The following is a 25,982-nucleotide window of genomic DNA, read 5'->3' as shown; positions in this document are numbered from 1 at the left end:
GTACCTTACTGCTGAGTATCCATGAGACTGGGCGGGGGTGGGGGTGAATGGGTGGGAAACTTCCCTTACCTCTCTGAGTTTCAGCATCTGGATCTGTGAAATGGGAATAATTACAGTTTCCACCACTGCTGCCGTGGGAGAATGTCCCCATGCCTCCTGAGCATTGAAATGACTGAGCAGTATGCATGACTCTCCTGTCACATGGCAGTACGAAGTCTTCATCTGTGGTGATGAGTGGAACATCTGGTGTGACAGATACCAGCTTCCTTTCCCCCTAACTGTGACATTCATGACCTGATAGAATAGGAGAGGATTCTAGCTGGTTCATGGAGGAGTACAGTTTTTCATAGTTGTGAATTAATTTTTTTTTTAGATTTATTTGCTTTATTTTGTGTGTGTGGATGTTTTGTTCTCATGTGTGCGGCCTTGTGCTTGCAGAGGTTAGATGGGGGAGTTGGAGCTAGTGAACTGGAGTTATGAATAGTTAGGAGTTACTCTGTGGGTGCTGGGACCTGAACTCAGGTACTCTGAAAGTGTTCTTAACTGCCCAACCATCTCCCCAGCCCCAGTTATAACTGTTTTCTAAAAAAGTTTTATTTATGTGTGTGTGTGTGTGAGTGTTTGGACTGTGTGAGAACATGCCACGTGTCTGCAGGTACCTGTGGAGGTCAGCAAAGGGCATCCGATGCCATGGAGATGGAGTTATAGGTGGTTGTGAGCCACTTGGCATTCCCTTGAATGAGTTATGAACCACCCGACATGGGTACTGGGAACTGAATGTGAGCCCCCTGGAAGGACAGCACATGCTTTTTAACTGCTTACACTTATCACTTAAGTATCACTGCTTATCACTCCAGCCTCCTGAATTGTGAATTTTTATTGTTGCTTTTTTATTTAAAGCATACTACATAAAAAAGTTCATTTCAAATAAACCTAAGGAAAAGACTGAATCGCTCTAAAGAAAACCCAGAGTGAACAGTAGTTGCACTTGGGTTAAAGTGAAGTCATGTAAGCACTGGATTGGGAAGGTCCATGGATCAGCTTGTGGGAGTCCCAGATCAGCCTCTGGTTATTGACGGGGCAGAGTCACTCCTAGAAAGAAATCAGCCCAGCTCCTTCTTCCTCCATCGATGGACTCCCCGGGAGCTTAAGCAGCGTCTCATCCCATGCACGGCAGGCATAGACCGGAATGTTTTATATTCATGGCTTATTCTTTCCTTCCTAAAGTCTATCAGAAACAGAAACAGAAACAGAAACCAGACACAAAGTCAAGCACTGCAGGTTCAAGGCAGTCTTTAGGTCTTGATAGTGGATCCTTATCCTGGGACACTTGACCGGTTAGCACACATGCAGGGCACAGCAAGGCTTCCTGTGCCTCTTGCTGCGGGAACATGACTCACTCAGCCCAGAAGCACGGGTGTGCACACTCCAGGAAGTGAACCTTAGTCACTGAGGGTCAGCAGTGTGTGGGTAAGTTCCCCAGTTGTCCCTCCCTCAGAGGAGAGAGTTCCACAAGTCAGGGTTTCTAGCAGGATCGAGCCTTGTTCACAATGGTGATCTGTCTGCCGGGCTCACTCTCTGTATCCCATTGTTCTCTGTCTGTGGATGTCAGCTGAGAAGGAGGTTGGAAGAGTGGAATTCTCATTCTGTTGGTCAGAAAAGTGATTACATTTTTATGTGCATTTGTTGTTGTTGTGTATGTGGTCACATATGCCATTGCTTGTGGTCAGAGGACACCTTCAGGGCTCTGTTCTCTCCTTCTACATGGATCTTGGGAGCTGAACTCACATCATCAGTCAGCCTTGGCAGCAAGTATGGTAACTGCTCAGCCATCTTGCCAGGCATGGGTCAGAGATTTTGCTCCACAAGTCTGGAGATGTTTGCTTAGTCAAAGCGACTCTTTGCCTCTCCAATTAGTCTCAGGGGTCATTTCCTGGAATGTCACTCGCAGGAGGATTTCACCCTTGGGTGTGGCTGTGGGAAGACATTGATTCAGTCTTTGGTTCTTTGTTCACACTCCTGTCATGTGTTCACATTGCTCATGCAATTGGACTTCCGTCCCAGAACGTTTTTGGCTCTCAACAGCACATACATTAGAGCAAGCCACTCTTTGTTACTTGCTTTGAAGGGAAATAAAACCCTCAACATAACACTTAAAACAGTATGGCCAGAGTTAGTCACATGCTCAGCCTTTTGATGGCAAGAACCGAGGTTGGCTTTTAAATAAACAACCTCTATAATTCATTGCAACATACACGTGCTTAGAAGATTACCCACTACCAATAATTCCCGAGTTTGTTTATCAGTTGAGAGGGCTCTAAGAAGTGAACTTTAAAGCGTTACTCTCCTTCTTTTCTTTAAATTGAACAATTTAAATTGATGTGGCTTCTAGGTACACATGTTTACTTAAAAACAATGAAAAACATTCAAAGCCTGGTTCACACCATGCAGTTTACTTGCTCTGACGTCGCCTGTGTCAAAGAGCAGGAGGCACTGAGATCCAGTGCAGAAAAGATGGAAAATGAATCCACCATCTTCAGGGTTACCAGCTTCTACACGTCCAAGAATTCCTCACTCTGGGGGGTGGGGCTGGGAAGGGGTGCATCTAGGAGGAGGCTGGAGGGTGGAGAGGCTTGCAGGAAAGGAAGGTGGAAGAAGAGCAGGGGGAGCAGAAATGAGGCCAATGAGAGCAGCCTCAGCTCACCCAGAGCCTCCTCCAGACAGATGTGAAGAGCAACTTATAATGTTTCTGGGAAGATTTGGGTGATATATATATATATATATATATATATATATATATATATATATATATATATATATATCTCCAGGATTGAAGGGAAAGTGTTTTAAAATTAAATCCTAGCTCGCCAGTGGCTTTCATAAACTTGGTTCTTCATTCTTTAGCAGCTGGGTTTTGATGGAAGTCTAGCATTCCTGTAGGAAAGTTGTTAAGGATGATTGTCAAGGGTGCCTTGAACTTTAATTGTCTCTCTGGTTCCTTTCTCAAAAATGGCTTGGTAGAAAAGTGCTTTCAGAGCGTGTGCAAAACCCTGGTTTCTGTCCCCAGCACAGTATGGGGTGGGGCTGTAAATATCCTGGGCCCTGTGGAACTTCACTGTGTGTTTTCAGCACCTGGAAGGAGCATTGGAATCCCCAAGGGCATTTACATTTATAGCTAGCTCTTTTGTGGTATGATCTGTTTTGTGAACTGTCTACCCTGTTTCGAGCTCACACAGTATCAGGGTTGGATTGTTTTCCCAAGTTAGACAGTTGACGCAGGCAGTCAATTCTGAAAAATCTAGATGCTTCTGTTGCTGCAGCGTTTGGAAATTCAGCTGACAGCATCTCAGGCATAATGAAAACACAAGCGTCTACACATTTCTGTGCTCTGGCACAAATAAAAGAACACGCTTCCAAAATAAATTCTCATCATATCAGCAACTGCACAGTCCCAAAGTGCTGGATCACCTCTGGGATTTTCCGGGCAGTTTAGTACATGATTGTCTTCCAAGCAAGACATGTGCTTACAGAAGCATCTGATTATCCTATTTTAAAGACAAGTATTGCATTTTTATTATCATGACAGGTGGCTTTGAAATATTGCTTTGTGGGAGCCAATGAAGTCCTGGCACAATCCCCAGGGGTAGGTGTGGAGGGATGGTAGGTGTTTGGTAGGATGGGTTCTCCATTCAGCATCCCAGAAAAGCCCATGGCAGGTCCAAGTCCTGTACCATCTGTTAGTTTTTGTTGATGAATGGAAGGACCCACAGATCCCCCCAAAAGACTTTAGGCTTGAAATGTACTTGCTATAAGTTTAGATTTGGTTGAAGGGGCACTAAAGGACTAGAACTGCTGGGCAGATGGGCTGTCTGTGTTCTTTCATGATCTGCAGGAAGATGATGCAATGTGCTTAGCATGTATAAGATCCATCTCCATTTCTATCTTAAAGGAAAAACTAAGTGAAGCACCTTTGCTTTGATCTTACACAGTGGCTTCCATGGTTTACTTTACTTGAAGGAAGGTATCATTGGCTTTAAAAAAATTGTGAGCAGACCAATGTTCTCCATGATCTCTTCCATCTGTAAGATTCTGAGTATTTGATCTCTCTTAGCAATAATGCAAGGGACAAGGGGTGCGTGGGATTCCATTTCTAATTCTTCAGTAATTGTGGGTCAAATATAGGTTCATTTCTGGTAAAAAAAAAAAAAAGAGCATCAATAAGACTTACTTATACTTAGCCCATCCTAACACTATAGTCTTAAAAGGGACAGAGGGAAAGTGGAAAACATCCAAGAAATTGGCTGTGTCTTTTTTGACACTTCACATCTGTCCCAGATAACTCCAGCTCCAGTGTGGTGAGCCCCTACACACCCAAAGTGCTATATCTGAAGGAGGTGGGGGATACATTCAGAGTATTCTAACACAGACCCCAAAAGCCCATGGAGGCATGAGTAGACTCCCTAAATCTCTGGATCTCCAGTGTCATAGGTGTAAAGACAGCAGTGTCTGGCAAGTCTACTAGAGTCAGGTCCCACTGTAGAGTCAGAATTTCTTTTTTTGGTTTTTCGAGACAGGGTTTCTCTGTGTAGCCCTGGCTATCCTGGAACTCACTCTGTAGACCAGGCTGGCCTCGAACTCAGAAATGCCTGCCTCTGCCTCCCAAGTGTGGGGATTAAAGGTGTGTGCCACCACTGCCTGGCGAGTCAGAATTTCTATATCCTGTCTGTCAGCATCAGACAATCAGGGATCTTCCTACATCTATGGTCTTCAATAAGAACAGTTAGAGAATCAAATGACATCCCAGAGAATACATCCTAAGGGCTTTGCTAGGCTAACAGTCAAAGTGGGGAGTGTCTCAGTAAGCCCTGGCCATCCACTTATCTTGGTTATTTTAACTCTTTCGTTGAAGAGTAGTGTCTCTTAAGTAGTTTGACCAAATTGGTATCTACTTTCATTAATAAAAAGCTATTAGTAGCATTCATCATGAAAAGTTCTTGAGAGGTCAGTAAAAAACCATTTGGCAATGTCTCAGGTCTTGGCAGGTGTGCCTAGGCAGTGTTGTCTTGGGGAGTGGGGATTCCTGACAAACCTGTAATGTCACATCAAACCTACTGAAGCTTTTAAGTCAATTTCAGATGTGAGCACAACCTTTAAAATTATTTTAGTATTATTGTTATTATTGTATGTATATATAAGTGTGTGTGTATGATGTGATGTGAGCTGGGATGGGGGTATATGCTGTGGTGTGTGTGTGTGTGTGTGTGTGTGTGTGTGTTTGAGTGAAGGTCAGAGGACAACTTTGTGGAGTCATTTCTCTCCCTCCACCTTCATCTAGATTTGGTCTTGAAACTCAAATTACTGATGGCAAGATACAGAACAAACATAGATGTATGTAAATCTAAAGGCTATTTGGTATGTGGGTATATCTAAATTCTTGGCTTTTTCTTGATAAGGTTTCTGAAGCCTGGCACTGTGGACATTTAGGCTGTAATATTCTTTGTTGTGTGAGTGTGGTGGGGTGTGGAGGACTGTTTGTGTACTGTAGGATACGTACAGCAGTCTTCTTGACCCTGCTTTCAAGTCCTGACAATAATTGTACCTCTGGACATTGTCAAATGTCCCCTTGATTCAAAATCGCTGCATGATGAGAACTATTGTTCTCAACCAGGTCTAATGACTAGCCTACTGCTTTATTTAGAACTCAGCGTGTGGGGCTGGCAAGATGGCTCCATGGGAAAAAGCACATGCTGTCCACTGCTGATGACCTGCTTAGGATCCCAGGAATCCAAGGTAGAAGGAGAGAATCAGCTTCTGAAAGTTGCCTTCTGACTTGCACACATGCAAGATGGCTCACATGTGTACACACACCCACACACCCACACCCCCCAACCCCCCCACACCCACACACACCCACACACACAGAGAGAGAGAGACAGAGAGAGACAGAGAGAAGAGAGAGAGAAGAGAGAGGAGAGAGGAGTGAGAATGAGCGAGAGTGTATCCTAGACCTACTGAACAAGAATCTGGGTTTTATTAAGTCCCTACCTCATCCCTGTGTTTCTACACTGGTTCTCTTTACACCTAAGTGATTATGTGACCCTGGATGGCTTGCTTTGTTTGTTTCAGGAAGCGGATGAAGCCTTATTGCGTAACCTGCACCTTCAGTTGGAAGCACAGTTTCTTCAGGCAGATATCAGTGTGGCCAAGGACAGGTACAAGAAGGTAACCAGCACATGTGGGAAGCCCTTTCTCCAACAAAACCCAGCATGGGTTTGGTTGAATAGGAGACTGACTGCTAGAGTGAGCAGCTTGTGACTACAAACCCTGAACTGGCATGAGCTGGCCACTGGACAGCACTTACCCAGGCAGAAGTGCACAGAGAGCATCACTGGACAACGCCAGGATATGCTGGGATAGTCATGTTAGGTTTTAGTGTCTGTAATTTACAAATTTTAGTGTTGTAATTTACAAAATGATTTAGGCATCTCTATTTCTACTAAGCAGTTAACTGTTTTATCTCAGAAAAATGCAGAGAAGGGAGAATGTGTGTGTGTGTGTGTGTGTGTGTGTGTGTGTGTTTAAGGTACTGTGTTACAGTCCTTAGCTCTGCCTTTGAGGCAACCAGTTAAGAAGATAGATAGATAGATAGATAGATAGATAGATAGATAGATAGATAGATAGATGGATGGATGGATGGATGGATGGATGGATGGATAGATAGATAGCCTCTGTTGCTTCTTTTAGGAACATCTATCTATCTATCTATCTATCTATCTATCTATCTATCTATCTATCTTAATTATTTTATTTACATTCCAAATGTTGTCTCCTCTTCTTGGTCCCCTTTACATGAGTTCTTCATCCTCCTTCCCTGGGGCATTATGTTCCTACAAGATTAAGGGCATCCTTTCCCACTGAGACCAGAAAAGGCAGTCCTCTGCTACATATGTAGTGGGGGTCAGGGGCCAGCCCATGAATACTCTTTGGTTGGTAGCTTAGTCTCTGGGAGCTCTGAGGGGTCCGGGTTAGTTGACACTGTTGTTTTTCCTATGGAGTTGTCATCCCCTTCAGCTAGGAACCTCCTCTTTCCGAGTATCCTGACCTTTCTTCTCCCTTACATGCCTCTTGCAGGTGTTATGCTGGAGGCCTTGGCACATTGTACAATCACATTCTAGCATTGTGTAATTGTGAGTGAGCAGCCTGGCCTCTCTAGGCTGCTTCCTATCTTTAAAATGTGAGTGGTATCTTCTTTGGTGCTGCTCTGGGTTAACCATGGGTTAACAGAGAGAGAAGGCACTGGTCTTAGGCTCTGGTCTTCTTTGACTACTCGTATTATAATCTGAATCTTAGGTATGTTGTGTCCTGACTTACCATCAGGAACCTGGAGAGGAATGGGGAAAGCAGTAGTTCTCAACCTTCCTAATGCTGCAAACCTTTAATACAGTTCTCATGTTGTGGTGACCCTCCACCCAACCACAAAATTACTTTGTTGCTACTTCATAACTATAATTTTGCTACTTTTATGAATCGTAATGTTTCCCCCACAGTCTTAGGTGACCCCTGTGAAACGGTCATTTGACTCCAAAGAGGTTGTGACCCACAGGTTAAGAATCACTGGGATAAAGGGAATGAGGTTATTTACAGCGGAGACCAGAATTTGTAAGCCCCCCCCCCCCCCCCCCCCCCCCCCCCCCCGCTTCCTTGTTAGTTTGTGAAAAAGAGGAAACCAAAGCCGGGAAGTGTCCTGCGTAGAGTTAGCTGCAAGGTGCTAGGGCTGGGAGGGCCATTCCTGGGGTGAATGGGGGTCATCCCTGGGGTGAATGGGAGCCATCCCTGGGGTGAATGGGGGAGTTTCTTATTTTTCCGGAGAGCCTCTATCTGCTCTCACCCCAGGCTAGAACTTCTTGGTGAAGCTTTCATTCTGTGGTGTCCTTTTTTGGGGTCCTTGTTTCATTGATACAGTATCTGTGCCTCTTTGCCAAGGACCTTATTGTAGCAGAGGAGAGCTGCTGTCTCATAGGAAATATTGGGGAACTTCCATAACCCTGGTCAGCCTTGTTCAGTGGCTAATGGGAGTCTGTGTGTGAACTCCCTGGGCTCCTCTTGCCTGGGCAGCAGGACTTGGGGGAGGTCCTCAGCAGTCTGATCTTCGTGCCCACAGGAGTGCAATAGATGGCACACCCTGCTTGGCCAGTGTCCTTTCCCTGCCTCTTTCCTGTCCTGTTAGTCACATGGCCCTGAGCCATTGCCCAACTCAGCTGTCCACACCCTGATCTTTCTCTGGGGAAACTCAGACTAAGACAACTTGGTAATTTAGAGACAGTCTGGAGCTGGGCAAGGGTCCAGCTAGCCCTGTGTTCCCTCCAACCCTCCCCACCTCCCTGTGTGTGTGCCCCACACTCTGCACCGTAGTACCCCTTCCCTGGCAATCCTTCCAGCCTCTCACCAGGCCCGTGCCTGTTTCCTCCCCAACACCTTCCAGCTTCCTTATATTTATCTTATTGAATCCTGAGAGCAGTGCCTGGAGCAGCCTAAAGTAGGCATTTAGAACAATGGTGGCAAGCTCCCATTCATTATCTGTTGGGGCCCAGCCTGAGGAGAAAGGGCTCAAGTCAGCCCCTATGAACAGAGACCCGTGTTCCACAGTTACATTAGTGGGGGGCTATGGGAATAGCATGACAGAGGGGAGCATTGGTCTCACCTGAAGGCCAGAGGTTTGTCGTTTTCACTCATGGGCTGGGGCCCTCGTAGTTTCCTGGACAAGTTGACCAATGATTGACCAAGGCTGTTTTCTGTAGAGGGCTGTGTTATTGGTCATTGCTCAGAGCTGGGAAAGGTACATTGTCTAGTAAAGGTCACTAGACATCCCTGTTGATGGTTAGCCTTGTCTCATAAAAGGACTTTTATTCTAGAAGACTTTGAAAGCTTAACTGAGAAGATACTCAGTTCAATATCCAATAAGCCATTTAGTATAGGTGTGGCCAGCTATAGTTGCCCTCTCACTGAAACACTGCCCTGTGCTGTCACAGTCCTTTGTAGCTTCCAGGCCTTGTTTGGTCCCCTTTCTTCTCAGGCACCTGTCATCCAGGGCTCTGTGAGGCTAGTGGCAGTGTGTGAAGGTACCTGAAGGGAAATGGCAAAATAAACTGAGCCCCAGTTTGTTCTTCTGCCCCGTTGCTTCCTGCAGATGTGGCAGCTGCAGCTTATCCCTCTGTCCTTCCAAGTGTGGTCACAGCTGTGGGACAATGTATGCAGGCTCTCATTCCTGGGCTTGCATAGGGTGGGAGTTGCGGGGAGATCCTGGCAGCTCAACTTCTAATGGAAAATGCTTTCCCTCTGCAACAGAATCTTCTGGAAATTCAAACTTACATCACCATCCTGCAGCAGATCATACAGACTGCTCCTCAAGTGTCCCTGGCTACTGGGGAGATGAGAGAGGTAAGTATCGGAGTCATGGCTGCAGGGAAAGCTATCCAGTCCTGGGGGGAGGCTGTACTCTTAAGTCTTCACTTACATTCCTGCGGAGAAGTTGACCTTCTCAGGGGTCCAGGGACAAGCACTGGGTCTGACTGCTAGAACTGCCACAAGTTAACTTCTACCTACTTCTGAGTGCTGTTCAAGTGTAAGGTTTGTTCTTTGTTCAAACTGTAAATTCTGATAGATTTCAAAGGACATAAACTATATCCCTTAAGATTACCTTAGGTATTTTCTTCTAGGAAACATGGTCTATTCTCATTTGCATACTTCATAAATGACTTCCAAGCTGGTTTTCAAAATATTGGCCTCTTTTCTATTGCTAGTGACACAGTAATAGCATGGGCAAGCTATAAAGGATCGCATTGACTTACAGTTCTGAAGATTCAGGGTCAAGGGGCTTCATCTAGGTGCAATGTTCCTGCTCATAATGTCCTACAGAGCACTACATGGCAACAAGTTGTGTGTGTGTCTGTCCGTGTCTGTGTGTCTGTCTGTGTGTTTGTGTGTCTGTGTGTCTATGTGTCTGTATGTCTGTGTGTTTGTGTGTCTGTGTGTCTGTCTGTCTGTCTGTCTGCCTGCCTGCCTATCCATGTCAGTGTCGTTTGATTTTTTTTTCTTCTCATGAAGCTAACAGGATTCGTCAAGGGAACTGGACCCTGATGAACTTCTCCAACCCTAATTGCTTTCTGATGGCCTCTTTATAGTCTTGACTAATCTCCCTCTCTTTTTTCTTTTGAGTCAGTCTTGTTCTGACCCAGGCACCCACTTGTTCCCACTAGTGTAGGGTTATGGGTCCTGTATCCATTCTGCCACGGCTGCTCAGGGAGGCAGGACTCGGGAAATCTACTGCGCTTACCCCACACTGATGCCAGGTAGATGTTGGGCTGTAGGGCAGCCCTGGGATATACTGCTCTGAGGGTAGGGAAGCACAGTCTGAGGCATGGGACAGCCAGAGCTGGCTTGGGGTCCCCAGGCCTGAGATGAGACTGGGGCTGTCTGGTTCTCAGGCTCTTGGGCATCCAAGTGTCGTTGGAAGAGGCGGAAGAGCTGAGAATGGAGTGGGGACCTGCAGGCTAGATCTAGTTCAGGGTCGGGGGGAAAAGAGGGAGTTCTGGTTGGTCCTAAGGGGAGAGTCCTAGGCTTGACGAGCGCCAGACTTAGGCTTGGCTTAGTCATCGAGACTGGGAGCACAGAGAGGCCTTCTATGGGAGATTAGACAGATTAGCCTTCTCCATGGCTCTCCATGGCAGATCTCGATGAAAAGAGACAGCCCATGGTTTTAAGGCATTTATTGTCATGGTGAAAGGTGGATGAGTAAAACCATACCCCGCTTCTCAGGGCAGGCCTGAGATTAAATACCTTTTGCAGTGAGTGGGGAATGTCTGGGAAGGAAGGCTTATTGGCTAAGCCCTCCAGGCCTCTAGGTACCTCATTAAAATAGCATCTGTCTTGAGCCTACATGACCACAGGTCATGTCCTCTACAAGTGGAGGGGCTTGGGGTGTTGCCCTTATGTGACTGATGATCTGTGGGGGGCTGTGGTTAGTGACAGGGGCCTGGTGCCCGGGAACAGGCGAAACACCTACCTTCCCTTCAGAGTCTCTGGGGTTTGGAGCCTTAGCTCAATAGGGGACTAAACTACCTTTCATGGTCCCACATACTAGGACCCCTTTCTAAAGGCTTCACCCCTCTCCACAGTTCCCTATGTTAGTGACCAAGCCTTCAACACACGAACCCTTGAGACCCACACTATGGCAGTTCCTTGTGAGGTGTTGGTGAGCAGGACTGCCTTCTGTATGTATCTCGAACATGGAAAGCATTTGGTATAGACTTAGGTTTGAGTTTCTGGGGCTTTGAGGCAGTGTCCTTTGTGTTGAAGGCAGGGCTTCTGAACAGTTAGCCTTTGTGAACTACTAGTATTTTTGAGTAAGTGGAGAGACAAGTCATGACAGATTGTGGACAGGCTGGAAGGGGGTTTCCTTCTGGACTGCCTCACTGATCATCTGTAGGCCAGTGTCGCGGCCTCATCAGGCCTCTACTTGCCTTTCATCTTTTGGGGCTAGATGACTCCTGCCTGGCACTGTGGCATAGCTCATGGCTCAGAGCACAAAATGATTTTCATCTTAATAGGCACAGAACCCAGAGCCAAGTAAGTATCTGCATTCCACCGTTGTCTTTTCACAAAAGGGAAAATGGAGGCTTTGAAGGTCAAATGTCTGTCTAGCCAGCTAGTCTGTGGCACAAACAGGTCTATGCTTGGATCGTTTGCTCTTTGTTGTCTGAGCGTTTACTCTTAAGCAGTCAATGGTTCAGTGGCCACTGTGGGCCTGTGTGAGTCAGCTTGGGCTGTGGTAACAGGACTGTTTACAGCTCTGGAGACTAGAAGTCCAAGGTGCTAGCAGAGTTGGTACCTGCTGCAGGCTCTTCCTCACTGTGTGTGCGCTACATGGTGGTGGTTGGTAGGGGGTAGGCCCCCATTACTGCTTCCCTTCTCATCAGCACTAAATCCTAATGGAGCTCCGTTTTCATGACCCTAATCACCTTCCGAAGGTTCCCACGCACCAATGCCTTGGCAGACTGGGGATTGGCACATGAACTTGGGGAGATAAAAAGAAGGGGCTCTACTCCTTTATTGCCTCTTTCATCCTTGTGCTTCTTTTTATCTGAATTTCAGTCTGGTCTCTTCATGCAGGAGAAGCTGCTCACAGAACGGGAAGTGGCTGCCCTGCGGAACCAGCTGGAGGAGGGCCGGGAGGCAGTCACTCACCTGCAGGCACAGAAAGTTGAGCTGCAGGCCCAGGTATGCCCCATATACCTGTGAGGATCTTCTGCATGTCATATTGAAGTGGTACATGAAGGCATAGGTATCCAGTTCTGTGACTTTTACAGACTGAAAAGAGTCCTGCAACATAGGATGACGGGGTGGAGGTAGGGACATGTGGACACCCAGCTTTCATGGTGGCTCTCCTCTTGTCTCCATTGAGTCACACCTCTCCCTACCAAGGGCAATAATCCATTTCATCATATATGCCTATGTCAAGCCTGTTAACAGTTAGAAAACACACACACACACACACACACACACACACACCCCAGGGTTTTAATCACACATTTACTCAAATCTGGGCATCCTTGTTTTTCCTCTCCCGATGGTCTCTCCTTTGGAATTGGTGATGGTGTGGAAGGAGTGTCTGCAGGAGGTAGGAGGCTGGGCTGTACCAGTGTTCCCCTCATTAGATATCTGCTAGTGTGAGGCTCACATTTCTGTTTCTTTTTGTTATGATTTCTATGGTTCAGAGCCCTGACTGCTTCACACATTCTCATTTCCATGCAGATGAGCACAGAGACAGGGAATGTCGGGTTTAAATGCTGCGCTTCCTACAGCTGGGTAACCACACATCCCAAATCAATAAATTGACATTTAGTAGGCAAGTACAGTCAAGGAGCAACAGGGAAAAAGCCCAGGGCATCCGGAAAGACTTCACTGGGTCCTCCTTTAGTCACAATCTCTGACATCTTGTTTTCCATCCCTGCTGCGCCCTCACAAAGCTCTCAGTGGGCAGCATTCCCAGGAGCCACTGAGAGGCAACCAGGAACAGCGGTTGCCCCTCAAGTGGAAGATCACAGAAGAGAAATCTAGTCATGATCTAAATGTGCATTCTTCTCAGGACATAACCTGTACTTATGTAGTATCCGGGACTAGATACTTCTTGGTGACTGTGGTTTCTTTTGAGGACAGAAAAGGGTTGGGGGCGGGGAAGGAGATTAGAGAAGGGAGAGATGGAAAAATGTAGAGAATGTGGTTTGTGTGTGTAATATGTATATGGTGTATGTGGTACATGTGTATACAGGGTCTGTGTGTAGTGTGAGTGTATGAGGTGATGTGAGTGTATTTGCTGTGCATGTATGTAGAGTATATTATAAAGTGTGTATGATATGCATATTGCATATATGTATAATGTGAAGGGTGTGTGGTGTATGCATTTGGCATGGTGTATATATGTGTATGTGTGTGTGTGTGTGGCATGTGTAATGTCAGGTGTATGTGTGGCATGTGATGTGTATATGAAGTATGATTTATTTATCTATGTAGGGCATATGGGCATGCATGTGGGATGTGTGCACTGTGTGAATGTTTTACATGTGACTGAGGAAGTAGGTGTAGGCCCAGTCATGGCTCTGGAGACTGTGGTTTTCAAATTGTTCATTGAAGTTCATTAGGTGTAAAATGAATTCAGTAGAATTGACTGGTATAAAAAACCAAGAAAGCAAGAATAAGGTGCCGTGACTAGGAAGCAACAGAGTGTATGGCAGTTAAAAGTGTAGAGTTTATTCTGGAAAACTTTTGTCTTAAGTGTATCTGTGTATATTTGACATGCATTAGCTCAAATGCACACAGATGATGTGGCTTATGGTGTGAAATATGTCACTTCCTGCGGTCTGGGTGACAAAGGTGAAAACCACAGCCCTAGATACAGTCCAAAGATGAAAACCCTAGCCTTAAATGGAAAATTCTAGTTCTAGGGGGCAAGAAGGATGTTTGTCTTTCTTGTGTGCACGTATGTTTTTGATGGTTACAAGAATGTGATATGTATATGAAGTGTGTGATCTGTCTATGTAGGGTATGTGTTACCTGTACGTGGGATGTGTGTATTGTGCGTGTGTGACACATGTGACTGAGGAGGCAGGTGCAGGCCTGTCATGGCCCTGGAAACCCATGGTTTTCAAACTGTTAGTTATAGTTCATTGGGTGTGAAATAACAGGCTTGGCCTGGTTTCTGAGAACATGAGGTACTGTTGGGTCATGCCCTGTTTTCAGCCTCTGATACTACTGAGACTTAGCAGGTTATCTCGGGATCTAAGGCAGGGTCTCACTTTCTCTTTTGGGTCCTCCTCCCTATCCCTAGATTTTGTTAGTCCGGTGAAGTTTGTGGACCCCTACTCATAAAATGTTGTTGAAGACAAAAAATTTATTAAAAGTAAGCCAATTCTGTAAAGATGGTTGTCAGAAATTACCAAATCATTCCATAGATTATACAGTGTTCTTGATTTGAGGGTCATGTTTAGATGAATCCATGGCAAACTGAAATGGCCTGAGGTGCAAATGGGTTTTATATGGCCCACCTATCTATCACACACTCTGACCCTAACAGCGTAGCACCCTGTGAGTGTAGGGTGTATCCTGGCTGACTCAGCTGTGGCTTGCCGCTACAACGCTGCTCTGCAGGAGGGCAAAGTGCAAACCAAGAAGCATCACCTCTCCAGAAAGCACACTGCTTCCACACTGTGGTCAAGTGGACCAGCGCAAGCCTGTGATGCTCTGGAGGTGCTTGTCAGTATCCAAGAGGGATTAGTCTTCACAGCACCAGATACTGAAATTCATGCATGCTCAAGTCTCCGAGGTGCTTAGTGTTTGCATGTAAACTATGAAGTTCCCCCATATGCTTTAACTCAGTCCAAGGAACTTACAACAGCCAGTAATGTGTGAGTGGGTATAAGTAGTTTTATCTTTTATTATTTGGGAATAATGACAAAAATGGCTATGTATATATTCAGCAGAGACACAATTAAAAAATACTTTGAATCCCCAGTTGGTTGAGTGGGACTCTTAGGAATCAGAGGGGTGACTATTCAGTAACAAAATACAGCTACTGGTCTAATGACACCCAGGTGTGCCGCCTTCACAGGTTGTCACAACCCACGTATGTGAAGTGGCTCCTGCGTATTTTCTCATTTTTTTTTGCACCGTTCTGTAAGTCAGAGAGTGGGGCAAGCAGGCAGGTCTCTCCGTTCTGGGTCTCCCAGGATGACATAAAGGAGGGGACCCACTTGGGCGCCTGCTGGAGGATCTTACGGGAGATCCCGTGTCATTCGTGTGGTTGGTTCAAATCAATTCCACCAGCCTATAGCAGGGAGGACCCTGTCTTCTCGTTGGCTTTAGTCATCCAGGCTGTGCATTCCTTGGCCCAAGGCTGTTCCATCTTCAAACCCAGCGCTGTGCATAAAGTCCTGTGTCTAACCTTTTGACTCCAACTTCGTCTCAGGCTTCTTCCTCTTTTTTGGTCTTATGTGATTAGGATTAATTTAAATAAGTTATTTTTTTAAAGAAAAAGTAATTAAGAACTTCAACACTTACAAAGCCCCTTGCCACATAGCATATTCAATGTTGAACACCAGGGGACAAAGTTCACAGAGACCTTGATCTTGTCTAATTAGCTCTAATTGAAAATGATAGTTTCTGACTTATTGGGGTCTGTGTGGATCATGAATTTTCAAGTTTCCAGGTAATGTTGACAGTCCTGATCCAGGAATTATGAGAACCAGAGCTGTAAGTTCCAGTCACAGGGTGGGGGTGGGGTAGGAGGTGGGCCCGTCTTTGGGAGGCGGAGCATCAGTGTCAGAATGTTCCCTGCCTGGTCCTGTGAGCTCCAGGCGTACAGCCTCTACAGTGTCATTCACAATGGCCACTGTTGGAGTTTAGCTGAGTTAAGAGCCTCTGTGCTTCCATAGCAAGTAGCTGGCCTCTAAAGAGGTTTGGTTGCCCAGCCTTTTGGAGAAGTCAAGGCTAGGATGAGGGGCCGGACATGTGGCAGGACTGCCGCTCTGGTTAAGGTTTTTGATGCTTGTAGAATGTCTCACGGTTGGGATCTTCAGGGTAAGTTCCCTGGCCCAGCAGCATCAGCAGCATCTGGGACCTTGTCAGAAGTGCAGATTCATGGGTATATCCAGACCAGCTGTGACCTGGCAACTCCTGTTTTAACAAGTCCTCCAGGTAACAGAGCCCGAGATTGGAGCTGGGGGCCTCTCCTTCAAGTAAGCCAAACACAGATGCCCAAGCCCCCTGGGGATTCATTTCTTCCATTCGGATGAGGAATGACAGGCAATTCAGTGTCTTGTGGGGACCTGAAAACGGTTTTATTGATTGGCAAAGCAGATGAGCCCTGACCTCTTTTTCATCAAGGTTCTTTACCACCATCTAGTGGTGAGATTCAGAGTCAGCACTCGATCAGCAAAACAAAACACCACATTCATCGATCCCCCCCCCCCTATGGTGTGTGCGTGTGCACGCATGTGTGTGTATGCGGCGGTCAGAGGACAACTCTCGCAAGTCTATTCTTTTCCTTTTACTGTATGGGTCCTAGGGCTCAGACTCAGGTTGTCAGGCTTGGTAACAAGAACTTTTACCCACAAAGCCTTCTTGCTGGCTTTATCACCACCACCACTACCACCACCACCACCACCACCACCACCATCACCATCATCCTCATTTTTTTTTTATTTAAATTAACCCATTTATTGTCAGAGGTCTCAAATGGTAATGCTCCTGTTGGCCCTTAGTTCCTTCCATCCTCTGATGGCTGACTTGACTGTGACAGCAGAAGCATGGAGGGTCCAGGCCCTGCCAGCCACCATTTTCACACAGTGCCACATGCCCGTGGCCCACATCTTCATCTTGGCCTTGCCACAGGAGGAACAAGGGTACTTGGTATGCTGCCTGATTTCAGTTTTCTTCACCATTTTCTAGGTAGCAGTTCTCAACCTGTGGTTCACAATCTCCGTGACAGCTATTTATCGCCAGAAAGATTTACATTATGGTTTATGACAGTAGCAAAATGATAGTTACCAGGCAGCAACAGAAATAATGCTGTGTGTGGGTCACCACACTACGAGGAGCTGTATTAAAGGGCCACAGCATTGGGAAGGCTGAGAAGCACTGGGAGGGAGGCACCATATTGGGTCCCACAGTTACTGACAAGTGTGACCTTCTTGGTGCATTTAGGCACATCATTGTGATTGAGGGCTGATCCCCGAGAGCTTTTTCCTCGCTTTTAAATAAAGGCCTTACACCCAGCAGCATTCTGGTCTTTAGAGGATCAAAGCTAGAGTTCACTGCACAGAAGGGCATGCTGTCTGGCTCCTGCACAGGCTCCTGCTGCCCTGTGCTGCTGTCTGAAGAGATAGAATCAGGCCATCTAATGCTCCAAGCAGAGACAGTGTTCATCTCGCTCATAGTGTGAAGTGAATGCTTGCACGTGGCTCCTGCCCTCCACCCTCCTCTCTCGGGCCTTGGATGCTCCCCTCCAGATAACCCTGACTACTCTTCCTTTCTTCTGGCTTCTCCTATGGTACCTGTCTTTTATGAGTAATTTCTTCCTGGAAATCCTTTTCCTCATGCGGTGCCAGGGGTAGGCATTTGAGATGTGGTTGGTCATTCAATGCCAGTGGTTAGATCATCTGCCTGATTCTGTGTCTCATTCTCTGCTAGTCGGTGAGGGCCGGTGAGTGCTGGTGATGACTGGTGGTGCCCAGCATAGTGCAAAGATGTTGCCTGTTTCGGGCTTCCCTTAGGCACACCCACGCTTGTGAAAGTGAAGCTGGTTTTCTTGAATATTATTTTTTTCTGATGCGTAGTTGATGGTTTTGAGTTATAAAAGCCACATTGGTATAGACAGAAGTTTAGTTTCATAAAAGATCCACATTCTTGGACAGCGAGAGCGGGATGGGGTCTGAGGAATGTGTGGAGTATTGGCTGCCTGTTACAGGTTGGACGGTGCCTGAGACGCATGGCATGGATAACATGCTGAGGACATAGCCTTTCAAACATGCACATCTTCAAAGAAACAGCAAGCACAGTATCCACCACCAAAACAGAAAAGCAATCCACAGAATCATAAATTATAAAAAAAAACTAGTCTCTAACTTTGTTCTTGTGACAACCCTTTGCTGTCCGGCTTATAGGTTCAAAGCCCGAAACACTCAAGGAAATCTCTGTCTGGGTCACATTGAGCCCCCTGTGCATTCTGTGAGGAGAGCTGGTGTGCCTGACCGGTGATAGATGGCAGTGTAGTTTACCAGGGCCCTGGAGTGGATTCTATCCCTCATGTCTGTCTGTCTGTCTGTCTGTCTGTTCTCTTTCTCTCTCCTTTCTTTTCTGTCCTCTCTCTCTTTCTCTCTCTCCCCTCTCTGTGTTCTCTGTCTCTCTGTCTCTCTGTCTCTCTGTCTCTCTGTCTCTCTCTCTGTGTGTACCTACTGCCCACTGCTCACCTCTATTCTGGGGGAGGATAGGATGAGAAGGCCACAGTTTCAGGAAATGTCTCACACTCTATCCAGGTGGGTTTGCATCTTGCTGTGGTGTTGATGGGAAAGTCATTTCTCCTGTCAGCCTCAGTCTCCTCATCTGTAGCAAAGGGAACAATCTTACAATCTGTAGAGAGGATACAAATCTGTTGTAGTTTGAAATAAATGTAGATTTCTACAAGGTTGAAAAATAGCACTGCATCCTGTATATTCTCTGCCCCAGCCTCCTCTAAGTTAACGTTCTATAACCACATAGGACACTGAGATTCATAGATGCCTCACCTAACGACTGCCCATGTTGAGACCCTGTCTGCCATCCAGGACAGTGCCTTAGAGTTTCCGCCTGGATGGAGTTGATGGTGTGAAGAGCTCTGTGGACCAGACCTCCACTCAGGCTTCCCTAATGCCTTGTCAGGATCTGCCTGAGGGCCTGTGAGAAGTGCCACGTCTGCTGCTGCTGCTGACTTCGGTGACTTGGCTGAAGTGTTCCATGCTGGGCTCTCCACTGGGAAGGATTTCCCCAAGTGGTTGTAATAGAAGCTTATGAAATTTGGGAGCATGTATGCATCAGGGACCAGGAACCAGGATCTGAGGCACTGGCTCACTGGCTCTCTCTCCTGCTTTCCTCTCTTGGCACAGGCTTCTTCATCTTTGTTTGTCTTCCTTCTTTGGTTTCATTTCTGTGTCTGAAGACTTCTCTCTCTCAGCTTCTCCATGTACATTTCAGAAGGTCACTGCTTCAGAATGGCAGCCTCAGGTCCTCCTAGTACTCTGGGGCCTGCCTCCACTCCACCGCTTCTGAGATATCTCCTTCTGAAGTCCCCGGGGAGAAGTTAATGATGGGATACCCTGAGCTGGCTTCAATGCTGGTTCTAAGTTCGGTACATTGTGGGGTGGAGGGATGCAGCTTTCAAGAGCTTGCTAGCCAGCCAGGCTCATCAAAATGGTGAGCTTCTGGTTCAGTGAGAGATACTTTTCAAGGTAAGAAGGTAGAGAATGATGTAGGAAGACACCTTTTTTTCTGATCTGGCCTCAGCACATGTGGGCCCCCACACCCACACTCTCAGTACATGCCTCACACCTTCTACCACATCCCCACACCTCCACACACCCCACACACTCCACATATAACACACACCTCCTCCACCCCCACATATACACATCACACATACCATCCATATACATATCACACATATGCACACACTACACACTCACACATATGCCATGCACACATATACATCATGCACACTAATATACATGTAGACACATGTACATACTCCTCACATATATAGCTATACACAAATCATATCACACATACAAATATACACACACATCAGTATACCGAACACATATCACATATCCCCACACCATACTCATATATATACACATATGCCCCCCAACATCACACATAATTTACATGCATACAAATTCCTGCACCACACATGCACAAAAGGGTTCAGTCCATGTATCTGGTCCCTTATTTTCCTAAATATTTTTGCAATCTAATTTCCCAAACACCACTGAGGGAAGAGTCCAGTTGTCACAGCAATGGTTGTCACCAGGATATCCTGCCTGCAACTTAGGCTTGGATGCAGAAAGTACCTTGAAATCCACATGCATGGACCTGGATGTAGATGTCTGTCTAGTCCTCTGTAGTTTCAAGCTTGATGGACTAGCGCCACCAGCATCCCTTGGGAGCTAGTTAGAGAAGAGTTTGCCAGCTCCATCCCTGGAGTCAGAAGCCCCAGCTTCCCACCCTGGCAGCTCTAATGCGTGGAGCAGGTTGAGAAGTGTTGCTCTCAGTAGAAGCAGTAGCTTTGTTTGTCTCACCTTTTTTAAAGGCCCATGCTTGCCAAATCCTTTTCTTCTTGAGATGAGATTTTAAGGGCCTTATTGCACATGGTAAGCTTGTTGCTAAGTTCATATATAGGCCGTCACACTCCCAGAAGCTCTTGAAAAGTAATATAAAATGACCTGTTTTCCCCCCCATTCTTAAAAATATAATTTAGATTTGTATGTAGTGTGTGTGTGTGCGTGTGCGTGTGCGTGTGCGTGTGTGTGTGTGTGCATGTGTGTGATGCATGTGCTTGTAGGCAAGCACAGAGAAGCCAGCAAAGGATGTCTTTATCATTCTTGACATTATTCTTTGAGACAGGTTCTCTCACTGGCCTTGAAACTAACCATTTCAAGTAGGCCGGCTAGCTTTCAAGCTCCCTGGATCTGCCTGTGTCTCATCCTTATCTCCCCCAACTCCCAGCTTACTGGCCTGTGGGCTTTTGCATGGATGCTGAGGATTTGAACTCAGGTCCTCTTGCTTGCTCTTGCTTACTCATTGGACCATCCTGCCAGCCCCCACATTAGCTTTTACCTGTCTTGGGGAGGTGTGATGAGTTTCATACTGTTTGTGTTTGCCCACAGACAACGGCCCTGGAACAAGCTATTAAGCATGCTCACGAGTGTTATGATGACGAGATACAGCTTTACAATGAGCAGATCGAAAACCTTCGGAAGGAGATAGAGGAGGCCGAGCGGTCTCTGGAGAGGTCGTCCTATGACTGCAGGCAGCTGGCCGTAGCCCAGCAGACCCTGAGGAACGAGCTAGACCGTTATCATCGGATCATTGAGATCGAAGGCAACAGGTATGGTCGTGTATCTGTATGCCTGGCTCTCTGGCCTGTCTGCATCCTCATTCTATAAATCTAGCGCTCACTGTGTGCCAGGAACAGTTGGAGAGAGTGCTGATGTGGCCGGCAAGGAAACTCAGACATCCCTGACTTGAAGATGAGTAACTGTGTAGCAGAGGGAGTGTGACAGACCACTAGAGGAGATTTGGGCGAGAGCATGGGAGGGAGGGTGGGGATGGTTGAAGGTGTGCCTGATATTTTAAGTTGGATGACCAGAAATAGCCACTGTTAGGGGTCTGCTTTGTACCCCCTGGGAACTGATGGTCTAGCAGGTTTCATGTCTTCTCCACTGCATGCCACTGAGGAGTGTTTAAAGCTGCTGCCGCTGCCCTTGCGAGGATCAGTGCAGGTCTTCTCCATAACAGACCTGTGATAACCCCCTCTTACTGCTGGGAAGTCACTCCCCCACTCTGGGCTATGCTGATAGCCATCTATAGATTAGCTTTGGAGACCAGGTCAGGCATCCAGCTGTGGCTCTTCAACACCATCCTCCCAGTTCTTTGGATTTAGGTTGAATGAGACTAGAAGTCGTCCCTCTCCAAGGCCTCGCAGCAAAGCTCCTTCTGCTCCAGATGCTCTGCCTCGGCTGTGTGTGCCTGGTGCAAACGTTTACCAGAGAAAGCAGGCTTTCCTCTATTCTCTCTCTGTCAGGAGCCATGTGTCCCGGGGTAGCTCCACACTCTACGTATGTTTCTGTGACTGCTTTGAGCACACCCGTGAAAAGAACTCGAGAACTGCACTTAATTCCCTTTTCACAATTTTTGTGTTAGGGGAAGGGCACAAAGTCAATGGCACACTCGTTTGGTTGGCTTGTTAATATCAATTTTGAAGTAGATTAAAAACAGATACAAACGTTACAGTATGGACTGAGCAACTCCTGAGCTCTCTACGTAGATCCAGTAGTTTCTTACATCTTCCTCCGTTTCATTAAACAGTTTTATGTTTACATACTATATATTATTTGAAATTTTATGTATCATTTATCCTAGATATTATTTTTATGTCTTATATGTATTATATTTTATATATTATATCATATATATGTATATTATATGATATAATATACTGAATATATATGTATCCTGTATATTGTATATCCTATAGAGAATATTGTTTGCCCTAAATGTCTTAGCCTCAATTTAATCACTTAATTAAAAAAAAAATGGAGGCCCCAGACCTGATCTGATGGAGAACTGCGTTTTAGATTCTGAGTAGTCACTGTGTAGTGTCTGTGGCCTTTTCACAGTTTATGACTTGAGAAATGAGGATGTCTTGTGTGTCCTTGCCCAGTGTGTAAATGTGTATGTGGTTAACACGTTGTGATGTGTAATTCATATCCACTTTTATTTAGAGTAAGCTCTCTGTCTGTCTGTCTCTCCATGTTTCATTTTTGCTCGGTATTTAAGGCTTGATCTTGTTCCTCACCTCACTTGGTTTGATGACTTAAAGATGGTGCCACATAGTTTCTGGTTCTTTCTGTCAGGTTGAGCTCCATTTTCATCGAGACTCCCATCTCTCTGATCACCCCGAGCCATGGGGCCTCTCTCAGCCTTGGATCCAGTGTGAAAGGTAAGACTCCTCAAGCCTGGCCTCTGTCTTCCAACCCTGGCTTCGTCCACTTTCTTCTTCTGTCTAGGTAAAAACAAGTGATTTTCTTCCTGCTTGCCATCCATGGTCTTCTCCACCCTGTTTAGAACTTTAGTGTATATGTGCGTGCGTGTGCAGTGCACAAGGGTGTGCATATGTGTGTGTGCATGTGTGTGCAGTGCACAAAGGTGTGCATGTGTATGTGCAGGTGAACATGGGTATGCATGTGTTCAGGTGCACATGGGTGTGCATGTGTGTGTGCAGGTACACAAGGGTATGCATGTATATGCATAGGTGCACAAGGGCATGCATGTGTGTGTGCAATGCACAAGGGCATGCATGTGTATGTGCAGGTACAGATGGGTGTGCATGTGTGTGCTCAGATGCACAAGGGTGTGCATGTGTATGTGCAGGTGCACATGTATGTGTATGTGTGTATGCAGGTGCACAAGGGTGTGCATGTGTGTGTGTGTGTGTGTGCGCAGGTGCATATGGATTTGCATGTCTATTGTTCCTTAGGTGACACTCAATCTTTTTGTTTTGCTTTGTTTTGTTTGTTTTTGTGTCAGGGTCTCTCTATGTAGCTTTGGTTGACTTGAAATTTGCAAGAAGACCAGGTTGCATCAAACTCTATGGAGATCTGCTTGCCTCTGCCTTCTGAGTGCTGGGATTAATTGCACATACTACCATTATCTCTGTCTGTCTTTCTGTCTGTCTGTCTGTCTGTCTGTCTGTTTAGACAAGGTCTCTTATTGGCCTAGAACTTGGCAATTAAACTGAGTTGTTTGCCCTGCCCCCAAATCCCTCTAGATTTCCCCAAAGGGAGGGAAAGGTGCCACTTCATGGTTAACCCTCAGCTGTAATAACACACAGAGACATGTGGTTCTGTACCATAACACCAAGCTGGAACAACTCCAGTCCAGTCCATCCTCATCCTGTTCACAGCAGGGCACCTGGATCCCCACTATACCGTGAGGACTCACTCCACACAGCCATCTCTCTAACTGCCTCAAAGGAAGCATGTGGCAAGGCTGCTGAGCTATGACAGGTTTCGATGGCTTCAGGATGGAGACAGCATCTACCTACAGTGTCCCAACAACCTAATTGTATATCCCTTGATTGTCCCTCCCTTCATTTGGGGCTGAAAGAGGAATTAGGGCTGTTAACTTCATAAATGAGTATGTATCTACATTTCTCTGTCTCCTAGAAACGGATCATATGGCTGAGCCTCTTTTTTTCTTTTACTTTTCCCCCTCTTATGGATCCTGGCAAGTGAACTTGGGTTCTCATGCATGTGAAACAAGCATTTTACAGACTGAGCTGCCTCCCTAGTCCAGAAATTGCTTTTATGTGAGGGAGATTGCCTTCCCTCACTCTTTGGTATGTTCCCTTGAATAGAAAATGTAACTGAGCCAAGAAATTTATTTTTCTTTTTTTTCTTTTTTGTTTTTTTTTTCTTTTTCTTCTTGCCAAGAAATTTATAAGGAGAAAAGTTCTTGGGAATAGCCCATGTGTCTCAGTGTGTTATTCTAGCTGAGGGTTAGCTGTGAAGTGACACCTTTCCTTCTCTTTGGGGAAATCCAGAGGGAAATAGTGACTCATGCACAGTTTCTCAGTTGAGCTGGGACCTCAACATGGATGACAGATCCATGGCTCTTTCCCCATTGTTTTTGGCTCAGCCTATTCCTGGGCACTCACCTTCAATACACTTGTTATATTTTTCAGTGGATGTCATTATTCTCTTTCGTTGACATTTGGCTTAACTGTCTGTGTGTTTTTCATTAGATCTTACCAGGGCTGTGCAGGATATTACAGCAGCTAAGCCAAGACAGAAGACCCTCCCCAAGAGCCTTCCAAAAAGGAAGGAGATTATAGCTCAAGATAAAGTGGACGAAACTCTGGAAGATGCACCATTAAAAACTCTTCAAGAGCCAAAGGCAGTACAGGTGGAACTGAAAGCAGATGGTGACTCTCAGCTGGGAGCAGGGGGAGGACATGAAGTAAGTTCAACACAAGAAGGGGGTCCTGAGGATGTGCCAGACGGGGGCCAGATAAGCAAAGCCTTTGGGAAACTGTGCAAAGCAGTCAAAGAGAGAGTGAGTGGCCACAAAGAGCCCATCCCAGAGCCGCCCGCTGACCTCTTCACCAAAGGACGGCATATACTTGTCACAGGGGAGTCTAGTTTTGTTGACCCCGAGTTCTACTCATCCTCCATCCCAGCTAGAGGTGGGGTAGTTATTTCCATTGAGAAAGACTCTATGCATCATGACGACCATGTGGAACCCCCTCCTGGGCAGCCCATGCCACCTGTGGAGAATGGACAGGGGGTTCCCCAGGGCAGTGAAGGTGATCACTCAAACCATCAGCAGGTTACAGACAAGAATGGGATAGGGACCAAGGAACCAAAAGACCTGGAGGAAAAAGATGATGACAGCAAGAAGGAAGATGAGGGGTCCAGGAGACTCTGTCCTGCGATCATACCTGGTCCTGATGGACCACCCACATCCCACTCTCAGACATCTGGGTCCAATCAGGATGGCCCAGAGGGGTCTGGGAGTAAGAGCAGTAGCCTGAGGGCAAAGAGCCCTTCGAAGGCTTTATCTTTTAAGAAAGTAGAGGTGGTGGAATCCATTGAGAAGATTTCAACGGAGAGTATTCAGACATACGAAGAGACTTCGGTCATTGTGGAGACTGTGATTGGGAAGACAAAGGGTAGCAAGAAACTGGGAGAGAAGGGCTCCTCAAACACCAGGGCTTGAAGGAAGACCGTGTCTGGGGCAGTGTAGGAGGAGTGCTTTGAGATGGCTCCCTGTTTGGATTAGATCATAGTCCACCTGTCTGGCATTGCCGAGGACCTTCATTAAACTGCTTTACTTTTGCTTGCACCATCTCCCTTGTGTAATTAATAGTGCCTCGGGTCAGCCATGCTGCGAACAAGGATGCCCTCTTACTGGTCATCACACCATCCTCCTTTAGGAAGAGACACGCCCTTCAGCATGTTTTGTTATTGTTGGTCTCTGAGACAGCGTCTCTCTATGTAGCAGTCTGTCCTTGAGCTTTTGATCCATCTGACCCTAGCCTCATGACTGTGGGGGTTATAGGCATGGTCCAGCTTTCCGGACTTAGTATAGATTCACTAAAACCTCAGCTGCTGTCT

The 25,982-nt window shown here is 46.3% G+C and overlaps 1 protein-coding gene across 1 annotated transcript in view; it reads left to right on the top strand.

The window, feature by feature from the left end:
* The window catches only part of Bfsp1 (beaded filament structural protein 1), a 33,174-nt gene extending 7,464 nt beyond the window's left edge, over positions 1 to 25,710 (top strand). Inside the window, exons 3-8 of the mRNA XM_034494969.2 lie at positions 6,127 to 6,222; positions 9,346 to 9,438; positions 12,169 to 12,276; positions 20,973 to 21,193; positions 22,722 to 22,807; positions 24,611 to 25,710. Coding sequence (XP_034350860.1) covers positions 6,127 to 6,222; positions 9,346 to 9,438; positions 12,169 to 12,276; positions 20,973 to 21,193; positions 22,722 to 22,807; positions 24,611 to 25,584 — 1,578 coding nt within the window. The 3' untranslated portion in view covers positions 25,585 to 25,710. The remainder of the gene's footprint in view (positions 1 to 6,126; positions 6,223 to 9,345; positions 9,439 to 12,168; positions 12,277 to 20,972; positions 21,194 to 22,721; positions 22,808 to 24,610) is intronic.
* Positions 25,711 to 25,982: the final 272 nt, after the last annotated feature.

Source organism: Arvicanthis niloticus, chromosome 2, assembly GCF_011762505.2.
Source record: "Arvicanthis niloticus isolate mArvNil1 chromosome 2, mArvNil1.pat.X, whole genome shotgun sequence".
NCBI classification, from domain to species: domain Eukaryota; kingdom Metazoa; phylum Chordata; class Mammalia; order Rodentia; family Muridae; genus Arvicanthis; species Arvicanthis niloticus.
The sequence above is the reverse complement of the archived record's forward strand: the minus strand, read 5'-3'. Positions and strand labels throughout refer to the sequence as shown.